Source organism: Echeneis naucrates, chromosome 1 (genome assembly GCF_900963305.1).
Source record: "Echeneis naucrates chromosome 1, fEcheNa1.1, whole genome shotgun sequence".
NCBI classification, from domain to species: Eukaryota; Metazoa; Chordata; class Actinopteri; order Carangiformes; family Echeneidae; genus Echeneis; species Echeneis naucrates.
In genome coordinates this window covers 1,078,862-1,096,319 of record NC_042511.1, presented here as the reverse complement: position 1 = coordinate 1,096,319, position 17,458 = coordinate 1,078,862, and the positions used below count along the sequence as shown (strand labels likewise).

The 17,458-nt window shown below is 45.5% G+C and overlaps 3 protein-coding genes across 4 annotated transcripts; 2 read left to right on the top strand and 1 right to left on the bottom strand.

Moving 5' to 3' along the window:
* The first annotated feature begins 250 nt into the window (after nt 1-250).
* Nucleotides 251-6,233, top strand: LOC115041897 (excitatory amino acid transporter 3-like). The gene is made up of 13 exons (XM_029499821.1): nt 251-384; nt 2,500-2,654; nt 2,829-2,921; nt 3,307-3,418; nt 3,706-3,748; nt 3,846-3,908; nt 4,154-4,335; nt 4,797-4,904; nt 4,981-5,103; nt 5,179-5,373; nt 5,456-5,590; nt 5,867-5,983; nt 6,071-6,233. Exons 1-13 carry the CDS (start codon nt 251-253, stop codon nt 6,231-6,233), a joined length of 1,623 nt encoding a protein of 540 aa, XP_029355681.1.
* A 434-nt stretch (nt 6,234-6,667) lies between these two features.
* On the top strand, nt 6,668-12,546 carry ltv1 (LTV1 ribosome biogenesis factor). The gene is given in 12 exon segments (XM_029529297.1): nt 6,668-7,037; nt 7,716-7,847; nt 8,051-8,245; nt 8,347-8,433; nt 8,854-8,913; nt 8,915-9,009; nt 9,203-9,434; nt 10,324-10,451; nt 10,539-10,675; nt 11,198-11,250; nt 11,520-11,720; nt 11,950-12,546. Coding segments are annotated over 12 exon segments (1,434 nt in total). The 5' UTR covers nt 6,668-7,034; the 3' UTR covers nt 12,061-12,546.
* Nucleotides 12,547-12,811: 265 nt separating this feature from the next.
* LOC115036253 (uncharacterized) lies at nt 12,812-17,344 on the bottom strand. 2 transcript variants are annotated; one of them, XM_029494491.1, is made up of 8 exons: nt 16,605-17,344; nt 15,708-15,825; nt 15,358-15,539; nt 15,122-15,276; nt 14,910-15,051; nt 13,717-13,844; nt 13,355-13,617; nt 12,812-13,306 (listed from the first exon to the last, which is right to left on the bottom strand). In XM_029494491.1, exons 1-8 carry the CDS (start codon nt 16,672-16,674, stop codon nt 13,234-13,236), a joined length of 1,131 nt encoding a protein of 376 aa, XP_029350351.1. In that variant the 5' UTR covers nt 16,675-17,344; the 3' UTR covers nt 12,812-13,233. The 2 variants fall into 2 exon arrangements, with proteins under 2 accessions (XP_029350351.1, XP_029350270.1); XM_029494410.1 differs by having other exon boundaries at nt 12,812-13,617.
* Between the last annotated feature and the right edge of the window lie 114 nt (nt 17,345-17,458).

The window sequence follows — 17,458 nt, the reverse complement described above, 5'->3', positions numbered from 1 at the left end:
TGAATAGATAGGTAGATGAATGAATGAATAAATAATCCGCTCAGAGGAGATCGGTCTCCCGCCTCTCGTCACGTGACCCTCATCATGAACTTCTAACGGCCAAAGCTGACTTTACGCTAAAAAATAATAACGTCCGAACCGAGTCACAGGGTTCCGGTAATCTAACAGGTAAATTATTCTGCTAAAATCAGCATAAGTGAAGTATTCCTGCTGACTCGGTGCTCTTTAGACCGTTTAGTTGGTATCAAACATGGCGGCCGACCTGCCGGAGAACAGCAGCCCCTCCAGCACTTCGTGCTGCGACAAGATGAGGACCAAATGCTCCGACTACTTTCTGCAGAACACGTTTCAGGCTCTGAGTCTGATCAGTGTGGCTGTGGGTGAGTACCGGCGAACCGTGGAGCTAACAGGCTAACTCCAGCCGTTATGCTAACAGACTAACTCCAGCGTTATGCTAACACACTAACTCCAGCCGTTATGCTAACAGACTAACCCCAGCCGTTATGCTAACACACTAACTCCAGCCGTTATGCTAACACACTAACTCCAGCCGTTATGCTAACACACTAACTCCAGCCGTTATGCTAACACACTAACTCCAGCCGTTATGCTAACACACTAACTCCAGCCGTTATGCTAACAGACTAACTCCAGCGTTATGCTAACAGACTAACTCCAGCCGTTATGCTAACACACTAACTCCAGCCGTTATGCTAACACACTAACTCCAGCCGTTATGCTAACACACTAACTCCAGCTGATGCTAACAGACTAACCCCAGCTGATGCTAACAGGCTAACGCCAGCCCTGATGCTAACAGCCTAACTCCAGCCGTTATGCTAACAGACTAACTCCAGCCGTTATGCTAACACACTAACTCCAGCCGTTATGCTAACACACTAACTCCAGCTGATGCTAACAGACTAACCCCAGCTGATGCTAACAGGCTAACGCCAGCCCTGATGCTAACAGCCTAACTCCAGCCGTTATGCTAACAGACTAACTCCAGCCCTGATGCTAACAGGCTAACTCCAGCCGTTATGCTAACAGACTAACTCCAGCCCTGATGCTAACAGGCTAACTCCAGCCCTGATGCTAACAGGCTAACTCCAGCCGTTATGCTAACAGACTAACTCTAGCCCTGATGCTAACAGGCTAACTCCAGCCGTTATGCTAACAGACTAACTCCAGCCCTGATGCTAACAGACTAACTCCAGCCGTTATGCTAACAGACTAACTCCAGCCCTGATGCTAACAGGCTAACTCCAGCCCTGATGCTAACAGACTAACTCCAGCCCTGGTGCTAACAGGCTAACTCCAACCGTTATGCTAACAGGCTAACTCCAGCCCTGATGCTAACAGGCTGACTCCAGCCCTGATGCTAACAGACTAACTCCAGCCGTTATGCTAACAGGCTAACTCCAGCCCTGATGCTAACAGACTAACTCCAGCCCTGATGCTAACAGACTAACTCCAGCCCTGGTGCTAACAGGCTAACTCCAACCGTTATGCTAACAGGCTAACTCCAGCCCTGATGCTAACAGACTAACTCCAGCTGATGCTAACAGACTAACTCCAGCCGTTATCCTAACAGACTAACTCCAGCTGATGCTAACAGACTAACTCCAGCCGTTATGCTAACAGACTAACTCCAGCCGTTATGCTAACAGGCTAACTCCAGCCTGACCGGAGCATCCTGACTTTGGTGCCATCCAGTGTCATATTCAATAGTAAATCTAAATCTGACACCATCTTTTGCAGTTTTTTTTCCAGTTTAACATCTTCAAACTCCAACTGTCAACCTGATGTTTGCTGTTTTTCAACAGTTTTGGCTTTTAATTGTAAAATGTAATTAAGACTCTAACTTGTCCCGAACATAAAACCACAATACACCACAGTTTTGGAAGTATTAGGAATTGGGCATATGGAAATTTTATATCTTTATATCTTATACTAACTGCAGCTCACAATGCTGTTGTGATGGTCATGAATATTTTGTTTTGTTTTGAAATGGCTCAAAATCCTTTAACATTGCAGATATAACATTTTTTTTCTCTTCTTGTGTAAAAGGAAAATGGAAATACGTCAGTTGTATTTTGTCAGTCAGGCTCTTCCTCCTTGACAAAAATAAAAGGATGTTCACAATTGCACGTGCCTGAGTGTTCTTTATCATGATATGTGATTAAAAAAAAAAAAAATTACCTTGTCCCATTGCTCGAATGTGGTGTAAAATACCATGAAAGATGCATTGTTGGTGAAGGGAAAACTGCAAAAACAATCATCCATTTGTCTTAAGTATAAAGATGTACATTTTCTAGGAATTTCTCACTTTGGGATCAACAAAGTAAATCTGTCTATGTATTTAAAAATCACCAGGAGTCTGAATGTATAGTAAACGTATAACGATACACATTTCACTTAAGTAAACACAATATATTTCAGATGCTCTCTGAGTTTCCTTCAATACTAGTTTTTTTTTTTTTTTTTTTTTAATGTCAGTGTTTGTCTCCTAGGTGTTTCCCTTGGTTTGATTCTCAAGGTCTATGTCCCAATGACAGAACTGGACCACATCTACATTGGTTTTCCAGGTGAAATTCTGATGCGGATGCTTCAGGTGGTCACTGTTCCTCTCATTGTGACAAGTGTGATGACAAGTAAGACCCAAGTGTATTTCACGGTACTTAAAGGCAGCATACTGGTGATGAGTTTAGCCCTATTAAACTTAAATATTGTGTGTTATTCTGTGTAGTGCTTAAAAAAAGGGGGGGGGCTGGTCATTAAAACAGGATTAGGGTTAGACCGTGAAATTTGTTTTTGTTTGTTTTTAGGTGTTTCTGGTCTAAGTATTGAAACCTCCAGGAAAATTGCCATACGAGCAGCAATATACTTTGTCTCAACCACTTTTCTGGCCGTGATTGTAGGTAAGATGTCTCTGCAGGTTGTCAAGAGTCTAAACACACACTGGACTCCATGGATCGACAGCGGACTACAGAGAGCGGTGAAGGTCCTCAGACACAGCTCAGACTTTGACAGGAAATCAAAGAAATGGAAAATGTACCAAATATTACATCACAAGCCTACTGAAAATTGTGTTTTATTAATTAGATCTCAATCATTTGTACGTAAGCATGAATTTAATTGATGGTCCTTCATTCCCAATGTCAGTGTTTAGTTGACCAAAAGAACTTTGTGATTTCATTATCAGTGGTGGCTCCCGCTCAGTCCAGCAGCACTGTTAGGTTGTGACTACAAATGAAACAAGTGCCGTATACCAATAGCTTCTGCCCTTTACATTACGCTTTGTAGGATTGATTTTGGTCCTGATGATCCAGCCTGGAGTTGCTTATGCTGTGGACTCGGGTGAGCCAGAAGACGATGAGGCCTTCTCCACTGTCGACGCCTTGTTGGATCTTGTCAGGTGAGAAGAGCCTAAAATCACTTGTTCCTTCAGACAGACATCCATGTGTGTTTTTTAGGTTGTATAACTTCATGGCTGCGTTTAATTGGAGGCCAGATGAAAAAAGAGTCCATAGAGAGGATCTCAGTTTGAATGTCTTCTCCATCCTGTCCACAGTATTCGTGTATTTACCCTCGGTGCCTGAAGAGGCAGACCTTTTTTAGTTGCAAAAATGTCCAAAACATCCTATTATGTCCTTGTACTGGTGCATTTTCTTGGTGCCAGCATCTTTTTGTTGTTCTTTGTAGGAACATGTTCCCAGAAAACCTGATTCAGGCTTGTTTCCGACAGGTGAGTTCTTCATTCAGACAAACTTCAGTATATCTCACCTTTGAGCTCTCTTCAGGTGATGCTCATGATGTGGAGTCTGAATGTTTTTCTCCCATAGTACAAGACTGAGAGGGTGGAGATTGAAGTTGACGAAGATGTGCGAAACCTGACCCTGGAAATGGTGAATTCTGGTGACTATTTAGTTGCTCTCAGACTGTTAATGACTAAGGGGGGAAATGGAAAAGATTTTTACGATTCCAATTCCATTTTAAATTCTGCTTCACGATTCGGTTCTGTATCGATCCTCATTTAGAAGGTATCCACTTTGCAAGTATCCACTTTGCAAGTATTGCGAGTTTCCCTGTTGTCATCCTGGTTCCGGTTTTTGATGCCCATCCCCACTAATGACTTTGGGTCTGGTTCCAGAATGAGACAGAGGTGCGACTGATGGGTCACTACGTGGAGGGAACCAACATGGTGGGCATCATCGTCTGGTCCTTCATTTTTGGCATGACCCTCAACAGGATGGGAGAGAAAGGAAAAATCCTGGTGGACCTCCTGACGTTTCTGAATGAGGCTGTTAAATGTGTGGTCACCTTGATTCTGAGGTGAAGTGACAATGCAGTGCAATTAGAAATGTCACCAAGTATCCTGTTATCTGGGTGAGTTAGGTTATACCCACAAATACAAAAAACACATACATACTCGTACACATACAGCTACATGAAGACTAATGATCATTCTGGATGTAATGACATGATTGTGATGCAGTCGGTCCTCTGCAGGTTTCATTTTTATTTTTATTTTAATTTAGAAGCTCTTAAGTTTCATGCTCTTGACCTTAAAACTGGACAGAAAATCTAAAAAGTACAAAATAATTGACTGACTTGAAGTTGATATGAACTTCAGGGAGTAAGTACAATTAAAAAAAAAAAAAAAAAAGTACAGATTAATATAAGAAGATGTGAATCTGTAAATTGGTTCAGCAACAATCTTTGGTTTGTTGCTTTCCATATTTTGTTTCTCTCCATATGTTTTTTTGCCTTTCATGACATCACTTCCCTCCCAGGTGTGTGCCAGTCGGCGTGCTGTTCATGATAACAAGCCACGTCGTTGATGTTCACGACTGGGAAACTACCTTCAAGCTTGGAAAGTTCATGTTGGTGGTTTTTCTTGGGTAAGTTGACTAGCAGCCGCAGAAATGACCAGAAAGTCACTTGCTGCTTTCAGTGACTGTTCATTGTGCGTTTCAGGCTCATAATCCATGGAGCTTTGACTTTGCCACTCATCTATGTACTGTTTGCGAGGCGTAACCCCTGTGACGTCATCAAAATGGTGTCTCCGGCCTTACTGACAGCGTTCCTCATCTCGTCCAGGTGAGGTGCTGATGAATCTGTTGTAACTCATTTCGTGTGGAGAGTGCGCTGATCAATGATGTGTTGGTCTCCAAGCGCCGCCACGCTGCCGATGACTTTCACATGTTGTGAGGACAAACTCAAAGTCAACAAACGGATCTCCCGCTTCATGCTGCCCATCGGGACCAACATCAACATGAACGGCACCGCCCTCTATGAAGTGGTTGCTGTGATTTTCATCGCTGAGCTCAACCGCATCGATCTGGACTTCAGCCAGTTAGTCACCCTGTGGTTAGTCCCATCTCCTCTCGTTGAGGATGCCGGTTAAAGTGTGTGATGTGGGACTTTGAAGGATGTGTGTTTGTGTTTGCAGCGTGACAGCATCTGTGTCCAGCTTTGGAGCAGCAGGGATCCCAGCTACCGGAGCAGTGACCACCCTCTTTGTTTTGAGTGCACTTGGCTTGCCTGCGAAGGATGCGTCCATCCTGGTGGTGGTAGAGTGGCTCCTGTAAGTTTAGGACATTACTCACAACCTGAGCTCAGTTCAGATACACAACCACTGAAGGCTCAGCGGGGGAGTCACGGTGTAACACCTGGAGGGAGTTTTCTCAGGACTCAAAGGAATGACCCTGAATAAGGACATAGCTAAAGACAAAATGTTTTTCTATTGACTAACATCATCTGGCGCGCCACAGACGAGGAAACACAGCAGTGAAAATCGCTTCATTAACCAGGCTGAGTGTGAACAGCACAACAGTGTGTTTGTGCTCTGTGTGCCTTTCAGAGATCGCTGCAACACTGTCATCAACGTCATGGGAGATTGCATCGGCGTGGCCATCGTTAACCATGTGTCCAAAAAAGAACTGGATCAACTGCAGGAGCCTGGACAGGAAATGACCAGGTGAAGTTCAGCAGAGTCTCAGTGGTGGTTTGGGTTTTAATTTAAAGATATAACACTATAATCAACGACCATGTTTTTTGGGGCCAGCGTGGACGGCAGCGCTGAGGGCCGAAGCCCCAGTGAGCTCCAGATCCACATCAGCAGCCAGGCGTCAGAGCTGGATGATGAAATCCTTTACGACCCGCCAGAGGACACTCCCACCGAACACTCGGACTCAGATGAAGAATATCACTTCAGCGAGGAATCTTGAATTGCTCCCAAATAAGTTTCATATTTTACACGTAACTTATTTGGTGTCACATTTATATAAACTTGTATTTAGCGTTAGTGATGTAGTTGTGTATTGAATGTAATGTATGTAGTTGTTGATCTGAATAGGTGTTTCATTTGATGCTGTCACAACAGAATTCATTCTGAGTGGAGCTGTATTGGCTCGTTTTAACTTCATCTCAGTACGGCACTGTAATTTAAAGTTGTGTAACTTTGTCACCTTCTGGCTGATGAAACAGCATGAAGTGAAACTTTGGGTACGTTGATGCCAAAACGGTCAAATAAAATGAAATGTTGCGTGAATCAGAACTCATTCATGGAAACCCTGGTTACCCATAGACTTCAACAACGCCGTCTTTCTGTCCAGCAGGCGGCGCCATCAAACACCCGTTCACACGTAGAAGAAGAGCCGGGCGGTACCACCAACACGCCGACACAGCTCTTCGTTCCGGATTTAACATGGACGTTAAAACGTCTTCTGTCGTGTCTGTTTTCGGATCATTCGTCAGCAGCGGGATGTTTTCTGCGCAGAAATCTGATCTTTCCAGCGGAAGAGTCCGTGTGGCAGCCCGGTAAACCGCTCTCACCCCCCGCTGTCTCCCGGAGTGGTTCCTTCCGTCCTGCGGCAGCATCGTGGTGATCCGGAGCTCAGCGTGGAGCTCCTTCAGCCGAACTTCAGGTCCGATCCGCGGCCAAGTGTTCGGAACAGCTGCCGGCAGACAGAGATAGACCTCCTTAAGTCAGTGCCGTCGGAGGAAAGAGACAGAAACTCAGCCACACGATGGTAAGACCGAGTCTGCTCCGACGGGCTAACGGCTAACAGTTAGCTAAAACTGTTTTAGGGGCTGTTTGTGGAACAAGTACAGCTGAGAGTGCTCAGTGTTAGAAGGTAAACCCTGACCCGTCTTATTATCCTGTTTTTAAAAGATCCAGATGGAAGATATATATCTATCTTTATATCCATACACATCATGTGGATATAAATGTATATAGTACCTATTCATGTGTCAGTATAAATGTTTGTTAATGTCAGATAGTCTTATTTATATTCAAGCAGCCATCATCAGAACCTCCAAATCTACTAAAACCAACAGAAGAAATTCCTCTGAGGCCCTAAACTCGGATCAGGATTCTGTATTTTCTTTTTCCTCCTTCAGGCGTTTTACATGTTAGGAAAAAAAAACACTAAACATTTTGTGGGCTGATAGGAATTCTATGTTCCCATTTCTGGCATTTATAGGCAAATCACCTGGTGGAATATGTACAAAAATACTCATGTTGATAAATGCATGCTCCAGTGTTGGAGGAAGGCTGCCCAGTATCACCAGTTTAGCATCTGCCGTCCTTAACAGCTCAACACTGAGCCCCAGATAGTCTGGGAATCGAACCCGAGACGGTCCTGTTAAATCAGCTCCAGTGATCATCAGCGCTCATGTCTGCTTTGTCTTCTGCTTTCGTCCAGCCGCATCGAAAGAAGAAATCGTTCATAGAAAAGAAGAAGGCCGTGACCTTTCACCTCGTCCACAGAAGTCAGAGGGATCCGCTGGCGGCAGATGAGAATGCGCCGCAGCACGTCTTCCTGCCTGCCACCAAGGTTCTGATCAGTGGTGTCAATTCATTTCAATCAGAGCTGAAAATAAATCAGTTTGTTATATCTAAAATCTGATGATTTCCCGATAGGTGACAGTTAATCTTCTATTTTTGGGAAGAGCTGAATTAAACATTATCACAACAATTGTGTGACATTTTTCAAACAAAAACATTCATGTGGCGTTCAACACTACCTGTCTCCACCAGGTGGAAGCAGAGAAGAGGCGCGAGGAGCAGAGGAACTTCGGTGTTTTCTTTGACGACGACTACGACTACCTGCAGCACCTGAAGGAGGCGTCAGCCCCAACTGAGCTGCTGGCAGCCGGCCCGACGCACACTGAGAGACGACCTGTTGCCCTCCGCAATGACGATGAAGAAGATGAAGAGGAGGGCGACATTCCTGTGAGTGGTGGCTTCAAATATTTCATGTGAAAGGAAGAATTGTTGCTTTTTTAGAATCGTACTTAAAAACTAATGACAGGTTCCTGTTTTGTGTCGAACAGGCTGCTTCCATCAACCTGCCCTCATCAGTGTTTGCCTCAGAGTTTGAGGAGGAGGTCGGACTGCTGAACAAAGCTGCTCCATCTCAGGTGAACTGCAGCATCATCTCCTTCAAACACCTTAACCACATCCTCTGCTGAGCAAACCAACACAGGGCAACATTACAGGAGGAGATGAAAAGACAATTAAAAACTAATATAATACATGTTACTGGTACTACAAGTATAAAAGATTACATTGATTTAACTGTTATAAATAAATGTATTTATTCTTCGAGTTATTCTTTCCATGTCTTTAACTCAGTTATCACGAATCATGTCCCAACAGTGCGTCTCATTATTGGTGTCCCCATGGAACCACGTTCGTTCTATCACCTGTCTGAGTTAGTTTACTTTGTGTTGAGTCTCTCGAGGGCGCTGTAGTTTCTGTGTGACAGACATGTCTGAGGATCTTCATTATTTCAGAGAGTCTTTCTGATCACGTATTTATTTACACAGATTTTTTCTCAGCTGATGTTAATTTTTCTCGCAGGACCCCGTCTGGACATGGACCCTGACATTGTGGCAGCCTCTCGATGAAGACTTTGATTACGAGGACCCCGACAACATCCTGGATGACGACTCATCCTCAAAGCGATACAGTGCTGGTGGAGCAGTGGACATGGAGTGAGTCCTCAGGGTTTTATCTGCTTGTTGAACCGGAGCCGATAATGGCTGTTCGCTGAATATTGTCCCTTCGCCTTCTGATTCATTCTGCTATTTAATGTTTTCCTCATGACTGTATGTCATTTAATAAATAAATCCAAGACAGTCAGCGGATTCATTAATGATCCAAATGATTCCAAATGTGTGTTGACAGAAGGGACGATGAAGATGATGATGATGAGTGGGAGGACACAGATGAGGAAGGCGACGTTGACTCTGAAGGAGGACTTTCGGGGGACGAGGACCTGGACGGGGGCCACGGCCGCGGCCGAGAGTTTTTCTTCATGGACGAGGAGACAAAGAGTCGATTCACGGAGTACTCGCTGACGTCGTCGGTGATGAGGAGGAACGAGCAGCTCTCTCTGCTGGACGACCGATTTGAGAAGGTGAGGTCAAAACTTTTAGATCACCCTGATCAGCCAGAACATTATGACCACTGACAGGTGAGGGGAATGTTACCCATGGATACCTGTCAGTGGGTGGGGCCTATCAGGTGAACATGTAGCCCTGAAATTGATGATGAAAAAATGGTCTGGTGTGCTGCAGCTCTGAAGGATATTTCTGATCTGCAGGGACCACAGGGTCAGGGGTCAAAGGTCACTGATGGTCTGATCCAACAAAAGAGCAGCTGCAGATCAAACTGCTGAAGTTCATGATGGTTCTGAGAGAAAGCTGTCAGAACACAGATCAGTTTGTGCTGATCCGTCCATCAGCAATATACAAACGCATAACCAGAGACTGACGACAACAAAGAGCCGCTGCTTTGTCCGACAAAGCAAACACACTCACACTGAACCAGCTGAATCACCAGCTGAATCACTTCGTCATAAAAACAGGTCGAAGCAGGAAACGGCAAACATGTAAGACAAACAGCAGCATTCCAGGGAGCCTGAACTGGATTCATGTGGATGGAATCAACAGCGAGAGCAACTTCATTCCTCAGGAAATCTGAGTTGTAGCTCAGACCTGTAGGCATAGTTGGTGCCGTAGTCCAGAGTATCAGCTGAATGGACCATCGTGATGCAGCTCTGGTCCAGGTGGCCTTAGATACAGCCCATAGGTCCAGGCATCTTCACTTCAGTAGCAGCAGGTGGATCAGTCCATCTGAGGATCAATCTGAACCAGCATCACTGACCAGCTGGACTAATCCTGCTTTAAAATAGATTATTGGTCGGTGATAGATAATTGCTCATTCATCTCCCGATGTCTCCATTTTGATTTGTGTCTCAGTTTGTTTGCTCAGGGCAATAAATTTCTTTACTTTGTTTACTTTAGTTCTACGAGCAGTTTGATGATGATGAGATCGGCGCCCTGGACAACGCTGAGCTGGAGGGCTTCATCCAACCGGACAGCGCTCGCCTGGAGGAAGTTTTAAAGGACTACTTTAAGCAGAAAGAGCAGGAGTGAGTTTTTTATTTTATTTATTTTTTTCCCCCTTCCTCCGACTCCACATCAGGAGAATTGACCTCAGTGGCTGTTTTTACTTTCAGATACTTGAGGCCTGATGATTTAGGCCCCAAAGAACTCCCTGTGGTGAAGGAGGAGGAAGATGAGGAGGAGGAGGACGAGATGGAAACGGTTGTTATTGAGGCTCCAGAAGAGAAGTGGGACTGTGAAACCATCATCAGTGAGTTTGAGTTCTCTTTGCTCTATATTTAGATTCTAACGATCTGAAACTGCAGACGAGCTCTTAAGTGGAGATTTGAATTTGAAATCCGATTTGGCTCCCGTCTCTTCAGCTTTCAGGATCTTTTGCATTTGAATGTGAATGTTAGAGGGTGACGGGTTACTGAGGATTGTGGGCGTTTTATTTTTAAAGAAGTGTCACTCTCAGTGTGATTAAAATCTTCCACTGTGTTTATCTGTTGGTCCACTGAGCTTCGTGAGCCAAAGGTTCACGCTTATCTGACCACACCTGTAAAATACACCTGTGCTGAAGTTTACCTGGTCAATGGTTGATAGAAGTCCGAGCCCTTTTGGCCCCAACTGAGGATCATTTCAAAATCAACTCTGGACCTTAAATAGTAAAATATCAACGAGTTGGTTTTATTTGGTTGGATTAAACTGTTTTAGGTGCCTTTAACATCTGGCATCCTGTCTGAGTTTTACCTGTATCTTATTTTGACGACCTGTTTCCTGTGTTCTCCAGGCACCTATTCCAACATATATAACAGACCCAAAGTCATCGAAGACCCACCGAAGGTTCGTACGTCACACTCGTGTAGAAAAGATTCAGCCACTTCATTTCCAAAGCTAACAACTGCAGAGACAAATCAGTCCGACTGCTTCCTCTGCAGCCACAGGAGGAAATAAAGAGGTGACGTGATGGTGGACTGCTCAGCATGGTCAGATGAGATGAGTTAGCACCGCAGCTAACTGTGTGAAAGGAGAGAGAAGGGCTCAGTTTCTGTTGGAAAGCTTGACCTTTGTGGCTCCTTTACTCTGTTGACTGTCTTTACCTCTGTCCTCAGCTGAAGCCGATCCGCGTGTCCAGCAAGACGGGCTTCCCCCTGGACGTCCTCCCCGCCAGAGGCCTGACCGCCAAGCAGGCGGAGCGCATGACGATGATTAACGACTCGGACCTTCTCCGCGCCTCCACGCAGCCGAGGAGTAAGGATGAGAGCACAGAGGAGAGGAAGGCGAGGAAACAGGCCGTCAAAGACGAGCGCAAGGTGAGAGCCCAGGACGGCCGAAAACCTGAGACCAGTGGATGACGACAGAGCAGGAGACTGAATGAAGGAAAGATTAAAAATAGATTCTAGGTTTAAAAATAATTTACAGGAAAAGTTTGTTTGGTTTTAAATGAAATCAGTGTAGTCATCAAACATCATAGTTTGAGTAAATGTGTAAATGAGTGATTTAGACTATATGTTTAGTTGTTCTTCTCTTTTGTTTGTTCAGGAAAGGAGAGTGGAGAAGAAGGCCAACAAGGTGGCATTCAAGGAAGAAAAGCAGCGACAGGAGAAGCAAATGTCGAATCTGAGAACAAACATTCAAGGCTTGAAGCTTTAGTGGCCGATGGCAGCGCCACACTGAGCAGACTGAAGAGACGATTCCAGGTCTGAAGGTCATTTAACTTTGAGCAAAAGGTCAAACGGTTTGTCTTCCATAAAGCTGCTCAGGTCATTTTTCTGTACAAGCTGAAATGGTTTCTACAGGAAGTAACAAAACTTTGGACCTGATCATTTTGATCATCAGGATTAGATCCTCATCAAAGATCCAGTCAGAAAATGAAACTTTCTGTCGTCTGTATGTGAATAACAGCTGAGGTTGGATTTATGTGCTTCAGATGAAACTAGACTGGATGTTTTCTTCAGACAGATCTTTGTTTTTCCTAAAAGCTTTCCATCAACATTTGAAAAGGTTTATTTGTAAGTAATTGTATTTATAATACTGATCCTGTCTTTATTAAAACACATTTGCTGTTAAAGCTGACCTGACCGGTTCTTCTGAGACAAACAGACAAATAATCACTGACGTCACGTGCTGGTCTGAGCGGCCATCTTGATTTTATTTAAACCGGAAGAACTGATGACAGAAACTTTTCTGGAGTGAACGCACTTTAAATGGTTTTCCTTACTTAAATGAGAAGAAAGCACTTTTACATCTGTGTGTTTAAAAAAAACACCTGTTTAAAATTAGAAAGTCTTACTTTCACCCAAGATTGATTTTTTTTTTTTTTCTCCTGTTTTTATGCTGGAAGTTTTATCTTCTGATGAATTTTATCTTTCTCCTGGTAGAAAAAACAGAAACCACAGTGAGAGAAGTCTGAAGCCAACCTGTTTTTATTTCAATTTTAAACAGTGTAAAATTCCCCTGGAATGAAATAACAGACACTCCCACATCTCCCATAAAACCAGTTTCACAGGTTCGACGCACTGTCACAAACATGTCAGTTTTTATGATGCGGACAGTTTAAAGTCCAGACACAGTGAAGCATTCGGCCCAAACCGGAGCAGAAGGCCGCTTCGCCCTCCTGGGATGGTTTCTGATTCAACCTAAATAAGTCTCAACCTGAACTCCTTCCTGGTGAAGAAAATAGTCCCTCAGGGTGAGACGCTCTGAGACAATGTCAGTCAGTTTAAAATCAGTTTAGCAGCTTTAAGACGGCCTGAGGAGGTCCACATTCAGTCCCAGCCTCACCGACGGAGGTATTTGCTGCGAGGTGGATCTCCTGTGTCCTCTTCATCCTCTGGAAAATCCCCTTTTACTCCCTCCAAGTTTAGTCCATCTGTGTAGCCCTGGTCCGGCTCTGCTCCTCTCTGGTCCGGTTCTGCTCCTCTCTGGTCCGGCTCCGGCTCTGCTCCTCTCTGGTCCGGCTCTGGCTCCGCTCTGCAGTGGTCCTGGTCCGGCTCTGGCTCCGCTCCTCTCTGGTCCTGGTCCGGCTCTGGCTCCGCTCTGCAGTGGTCCTGGTCCGGCTCCGCTCCGCAGTGTCCGCTCCGCTCCGCAGTGGTCCAGCTCCGCTCTGTCATTCTGGGCGACTAAGGGGATCGTGTCTTCGATGCTAAGCTGGTTGGTTTCTTCTTTCTGAGGCATGAAATGTAACACCTGAGTGTTACCATCCAAAGTCTGAGGAGGAGACGGAGACAAAAATCAGCGTTTGGACATGAAACTGACTATCTGCTGATGTTCTAGCAGTATTTTTCTTTTTTCAGTCTGACATCTCACCAGAACAGGTGGTGGTTCATGTTTCTCAAATAAAATCCAGGCCCGAGTCTGACAGATCAAAACTGATATCAAAGTGACGACAATGAAGAAGACGCACAGCAGGATGACAAGAGTCACTGTTTGCATATCTGCAATCAGAAAAAAAAAATCAAATCTGTTAACAATATGTCAGAAAAGGAGGACACACGTTTTCCCATAGACTTCAGTGTACAGAAGTAGACACGTTTTCCCATAGACTTCAGTGTACAGGAGGACACACGTTTTCCCATAGACTTCAGTGTACAGGAGGACACACGTTTTCCCATAGACTTCAGTGTACAGGAGGACACACGTTTTCCCATAGACTTCAGTGTACAGGAGGACACACGTTTTCCCATAGACTTCAGTGTACAGGAGGAGGAGACATTTTCCCATAGACTTCAGTGTACAGGAGGACACACGTTTTCCCATAGACTTCAGTGTACAGAAGTAGACATGTTTTCCCATAGACTTCAGTGTACAGGAGGACACACGTTTTCCCATAGACTTCAGTGTACAGAAGTAGACATGTTTTCCCATAGACTTCAGTGTACAGGAGGACACATGTTTTCCCATAGACTTCAGTGTACAGGAGGACACATGTTTTCCCATAGACTTCAGTGTACAGGAGGACACACGTTTTCCCATAGACTTTAGTGTACAGGAGGACACATGTTTTCCCATAGACTTTAGTGTACAGGAGGACACATGTTTTCCCATAGACTTCAGTGTACAGAAGTAGACATGTTTTCCCATAGACTTCAGTGTACAGGAGGACACATGTTTTCCCATAGACTTCAGTGTACAGAAGTAGACATGTTTTCCCATAGACTTCAGTGTACAGGAGGAGACATTTTCCCATAGACTTCAGTGTACAGGAGGAGACGTTTTCCCATAGACTTCAGTGTACAGAAGTAGACATGTTTTCCCATAGACTTCAGTGTACAGGAGGACACATGTTTTCCCATAGACTTCAGTGTACAGAAGTAGACACGTTTTCCCATAGACTTCAGTGTACAGAAGTAGACATGTTTTCCCATAGACTTCAGTGTACAGAAGTAGACACGTTTTCCCATAGACTTCAGTGTACAGGAGGACACACGTTTTCCCATAGACTTCAGTGTACAGGAGGACACACGTTTTCCCATAGACTTCAGTGTACAGGACACACTCACCCCTGGAGGCGCTGAGGCAGATCTGCTCCGTCCTGTTGAACATCACGTAGTGGACCTCGGTCCTGTCGATCAGGCGTCCTTCCAGTGTGACGCATTCCTCCGTGGACTCGGACCTGCAGATCGGATCTCCGGCTCGGCATTCCTAAAACGGAGTATCAGCTGTGAATGTCGAAGTGAATCAGCTGATCTGTCCGTGTGAATCTTCCACTTACGCTGAAATCCTCAGAAACGTTGTACTCGAAGACGACGTTGGTGTTTTTCTCTGCCGCCCGCTGCAGCTCTTTGTAGAAGTGGAGCGGATTCTGGAAGCTGACCTCGTTGGTCGCCCCTCGTTTGGTCACATCCACAGGCGGGAAACTTAAGTTGCCTGCGGAGAGTCGGAGAATCGTTCGGGATCAGAGGAGCCAGCTGAGCACACACACACTTCTTCTCTGCACACGAAACTCACACTGCAGGCCGACCGACCGGCCGAAGACGAAGCTGAACGTTTTAGATTTGGCCGGTCGGGACTTCCGGCCCCCCCGGACGGCGGTTACGTTGACGGAATGGCCTCCTGTGAAATGTTCCACTGATTTCCAGACGAAGGGAGTCAGATCATAATGATGCTCGCTGGTTTCTGTCGTGTAATTCCTTCAGGAGACACCAACAGAGTAAGTACACAACTGAACACAGAATCTGAGCCTTCTGACTTTAAATTCAAACTTTAACAAACAGAATAAATGATTTTATGTTGCAGAGATGAAACAGCTGATTTTAAAGTTAAAATTATTTCAGTTTAAACAAACAGCAGCTCGTTACCCCGCAGACGACGTGATGTGGACGATGAAGCTGGTCTCTGGTTGGTCGGGCTCATAATCCCAGCTGACTGTGGCTTTCACGTTTTCACAGGTCAACTTCAGGTTTGTTGGTGGAGGAACTGGAAAGCAGAGAAGAAGGTTCAGGACAAATAAACTGGAGCTCAGGTTTCCTCTGAAGGAGGCTCCATAAGTCAGCCGGAACTCGGATTAGTCGACATGAGGAAATAAATCCAGCCGTCTCAAAGACAAACTGATCAAAGTTTAAAGTTTCAGTTGAAGCGCCACAAACTGCTGAACAACGTTTGGCTCCATCCTTTATTTGGGGTTTCTTGGATGTTGATGTGGATTTGAGCGTCCTGCTGATCCGACAGAACCGTCAGCCTGTTTCTGCGGACTCAGACTCACCGGTCCGGTCCAGATGGATTAAAGAGGAACAAAGCTGACTGACTCTGAAGCAGCAGTCGAAGCTCTTCTGTCTCTTTCTGCTTCATTTGGTGTAAACGGATCCACAAACAGCTCATCTGATTTATAATCTTCACGGACTGAAGCAAAAATCCAGTCCGGCAGGTCCGAACTCAGCCTGCCTTTTCTGAGTCGGACTCACCGCTGCAAATACTTTCACTCCTCAAGTTTCACAACACGCATGAATCACGCTCACACTTTTACTGGAAAGGAACTTAAAGCTTCTGTGAAGTGGAATATTACCTGACAGGCGGCAGTCAGATATTTTCAAACGCAACATCCAGTCGATTCTATGCAGAGAACTGATTTGACTTTGACCCGACAGGAAAATAAAAGATGTCAGTTACAGAACTTTTTGGATTCAGGACTTTCAGGGTCTGGTTTCTCCAGCAGACCGTCTAGTGAAGGATTCTGGTCCTGAGATGAATTTACTCACCAGTCACAGCAGAAACTGCCCAAAGCTGGAGAACCAGAACCAGAACCGTGAACACACCGTGTGGCCTCATGATCCAGATCTCTAGAGGTGTCAGGTCTCAGGTATTCAGGTCTTCAGGTCCTCAGGTGTTCTGGTCTCAGGTGTTCAGGTGTTCTGGTGTTCTGGTCTCAGGTGTTCAGGTCTCAGGTCTCAGGTCTTCAGGTCTTCAGGTCTTCTGGTCTCAGGTGTTCCGGTCTCAGGTCTTCAGGTCCTCAGGTGTTCCGGTCTCAGGTGTTCAGGTGTTCTGGTCTTCAGGTGTTCAGGTGTTCTGGTGTTCTGGTCTCAGGTCTTCAGGTCTTCAGGTCTTCAGGGCTTCTGGTCTCAGGTCTTCAGGTCCTCAGGTGTTCCGGTCTCAGGTGTTCCGGTCTCAGGTGTTCAGGTCTCAGGTCTTCAGGTCCTCAGGTGTTCCGGTCTCAGGTGTTCAGGTCTCAGGTCTTCTGGTCTCAGGTGTTCCGGTCTCAGGTCTTCAGGTCTTCAGGTCTTCTGGTCTCAGGTCTTCAGGTCTCAGGTCTTCAGGTCTTCAGGTCTTCTGGTCTCAGGTGTTCCGGTCTCAGGTGTTCTGGTCCAGTTCTCCTCCTCAGACGGCCGTGAAGGGGGCCGCGGGCCGGCGGGGCTTCATGGCGTATTCTCGGGACTTTCCCTGGATTAATTTCCGGTTTCGTCAGAGCTGAGCACCGAGACTCTCTGACCGGTGAGTCTGCGGGAAGTGAGAGCAGAGACAGACTAACCTGCTAGAACACACCTGGATGACGTTAGAGATCACGTGTGTTCATCCTCACCCTTCAAAATAAAACTCTCAGACGGACCTTGAATCA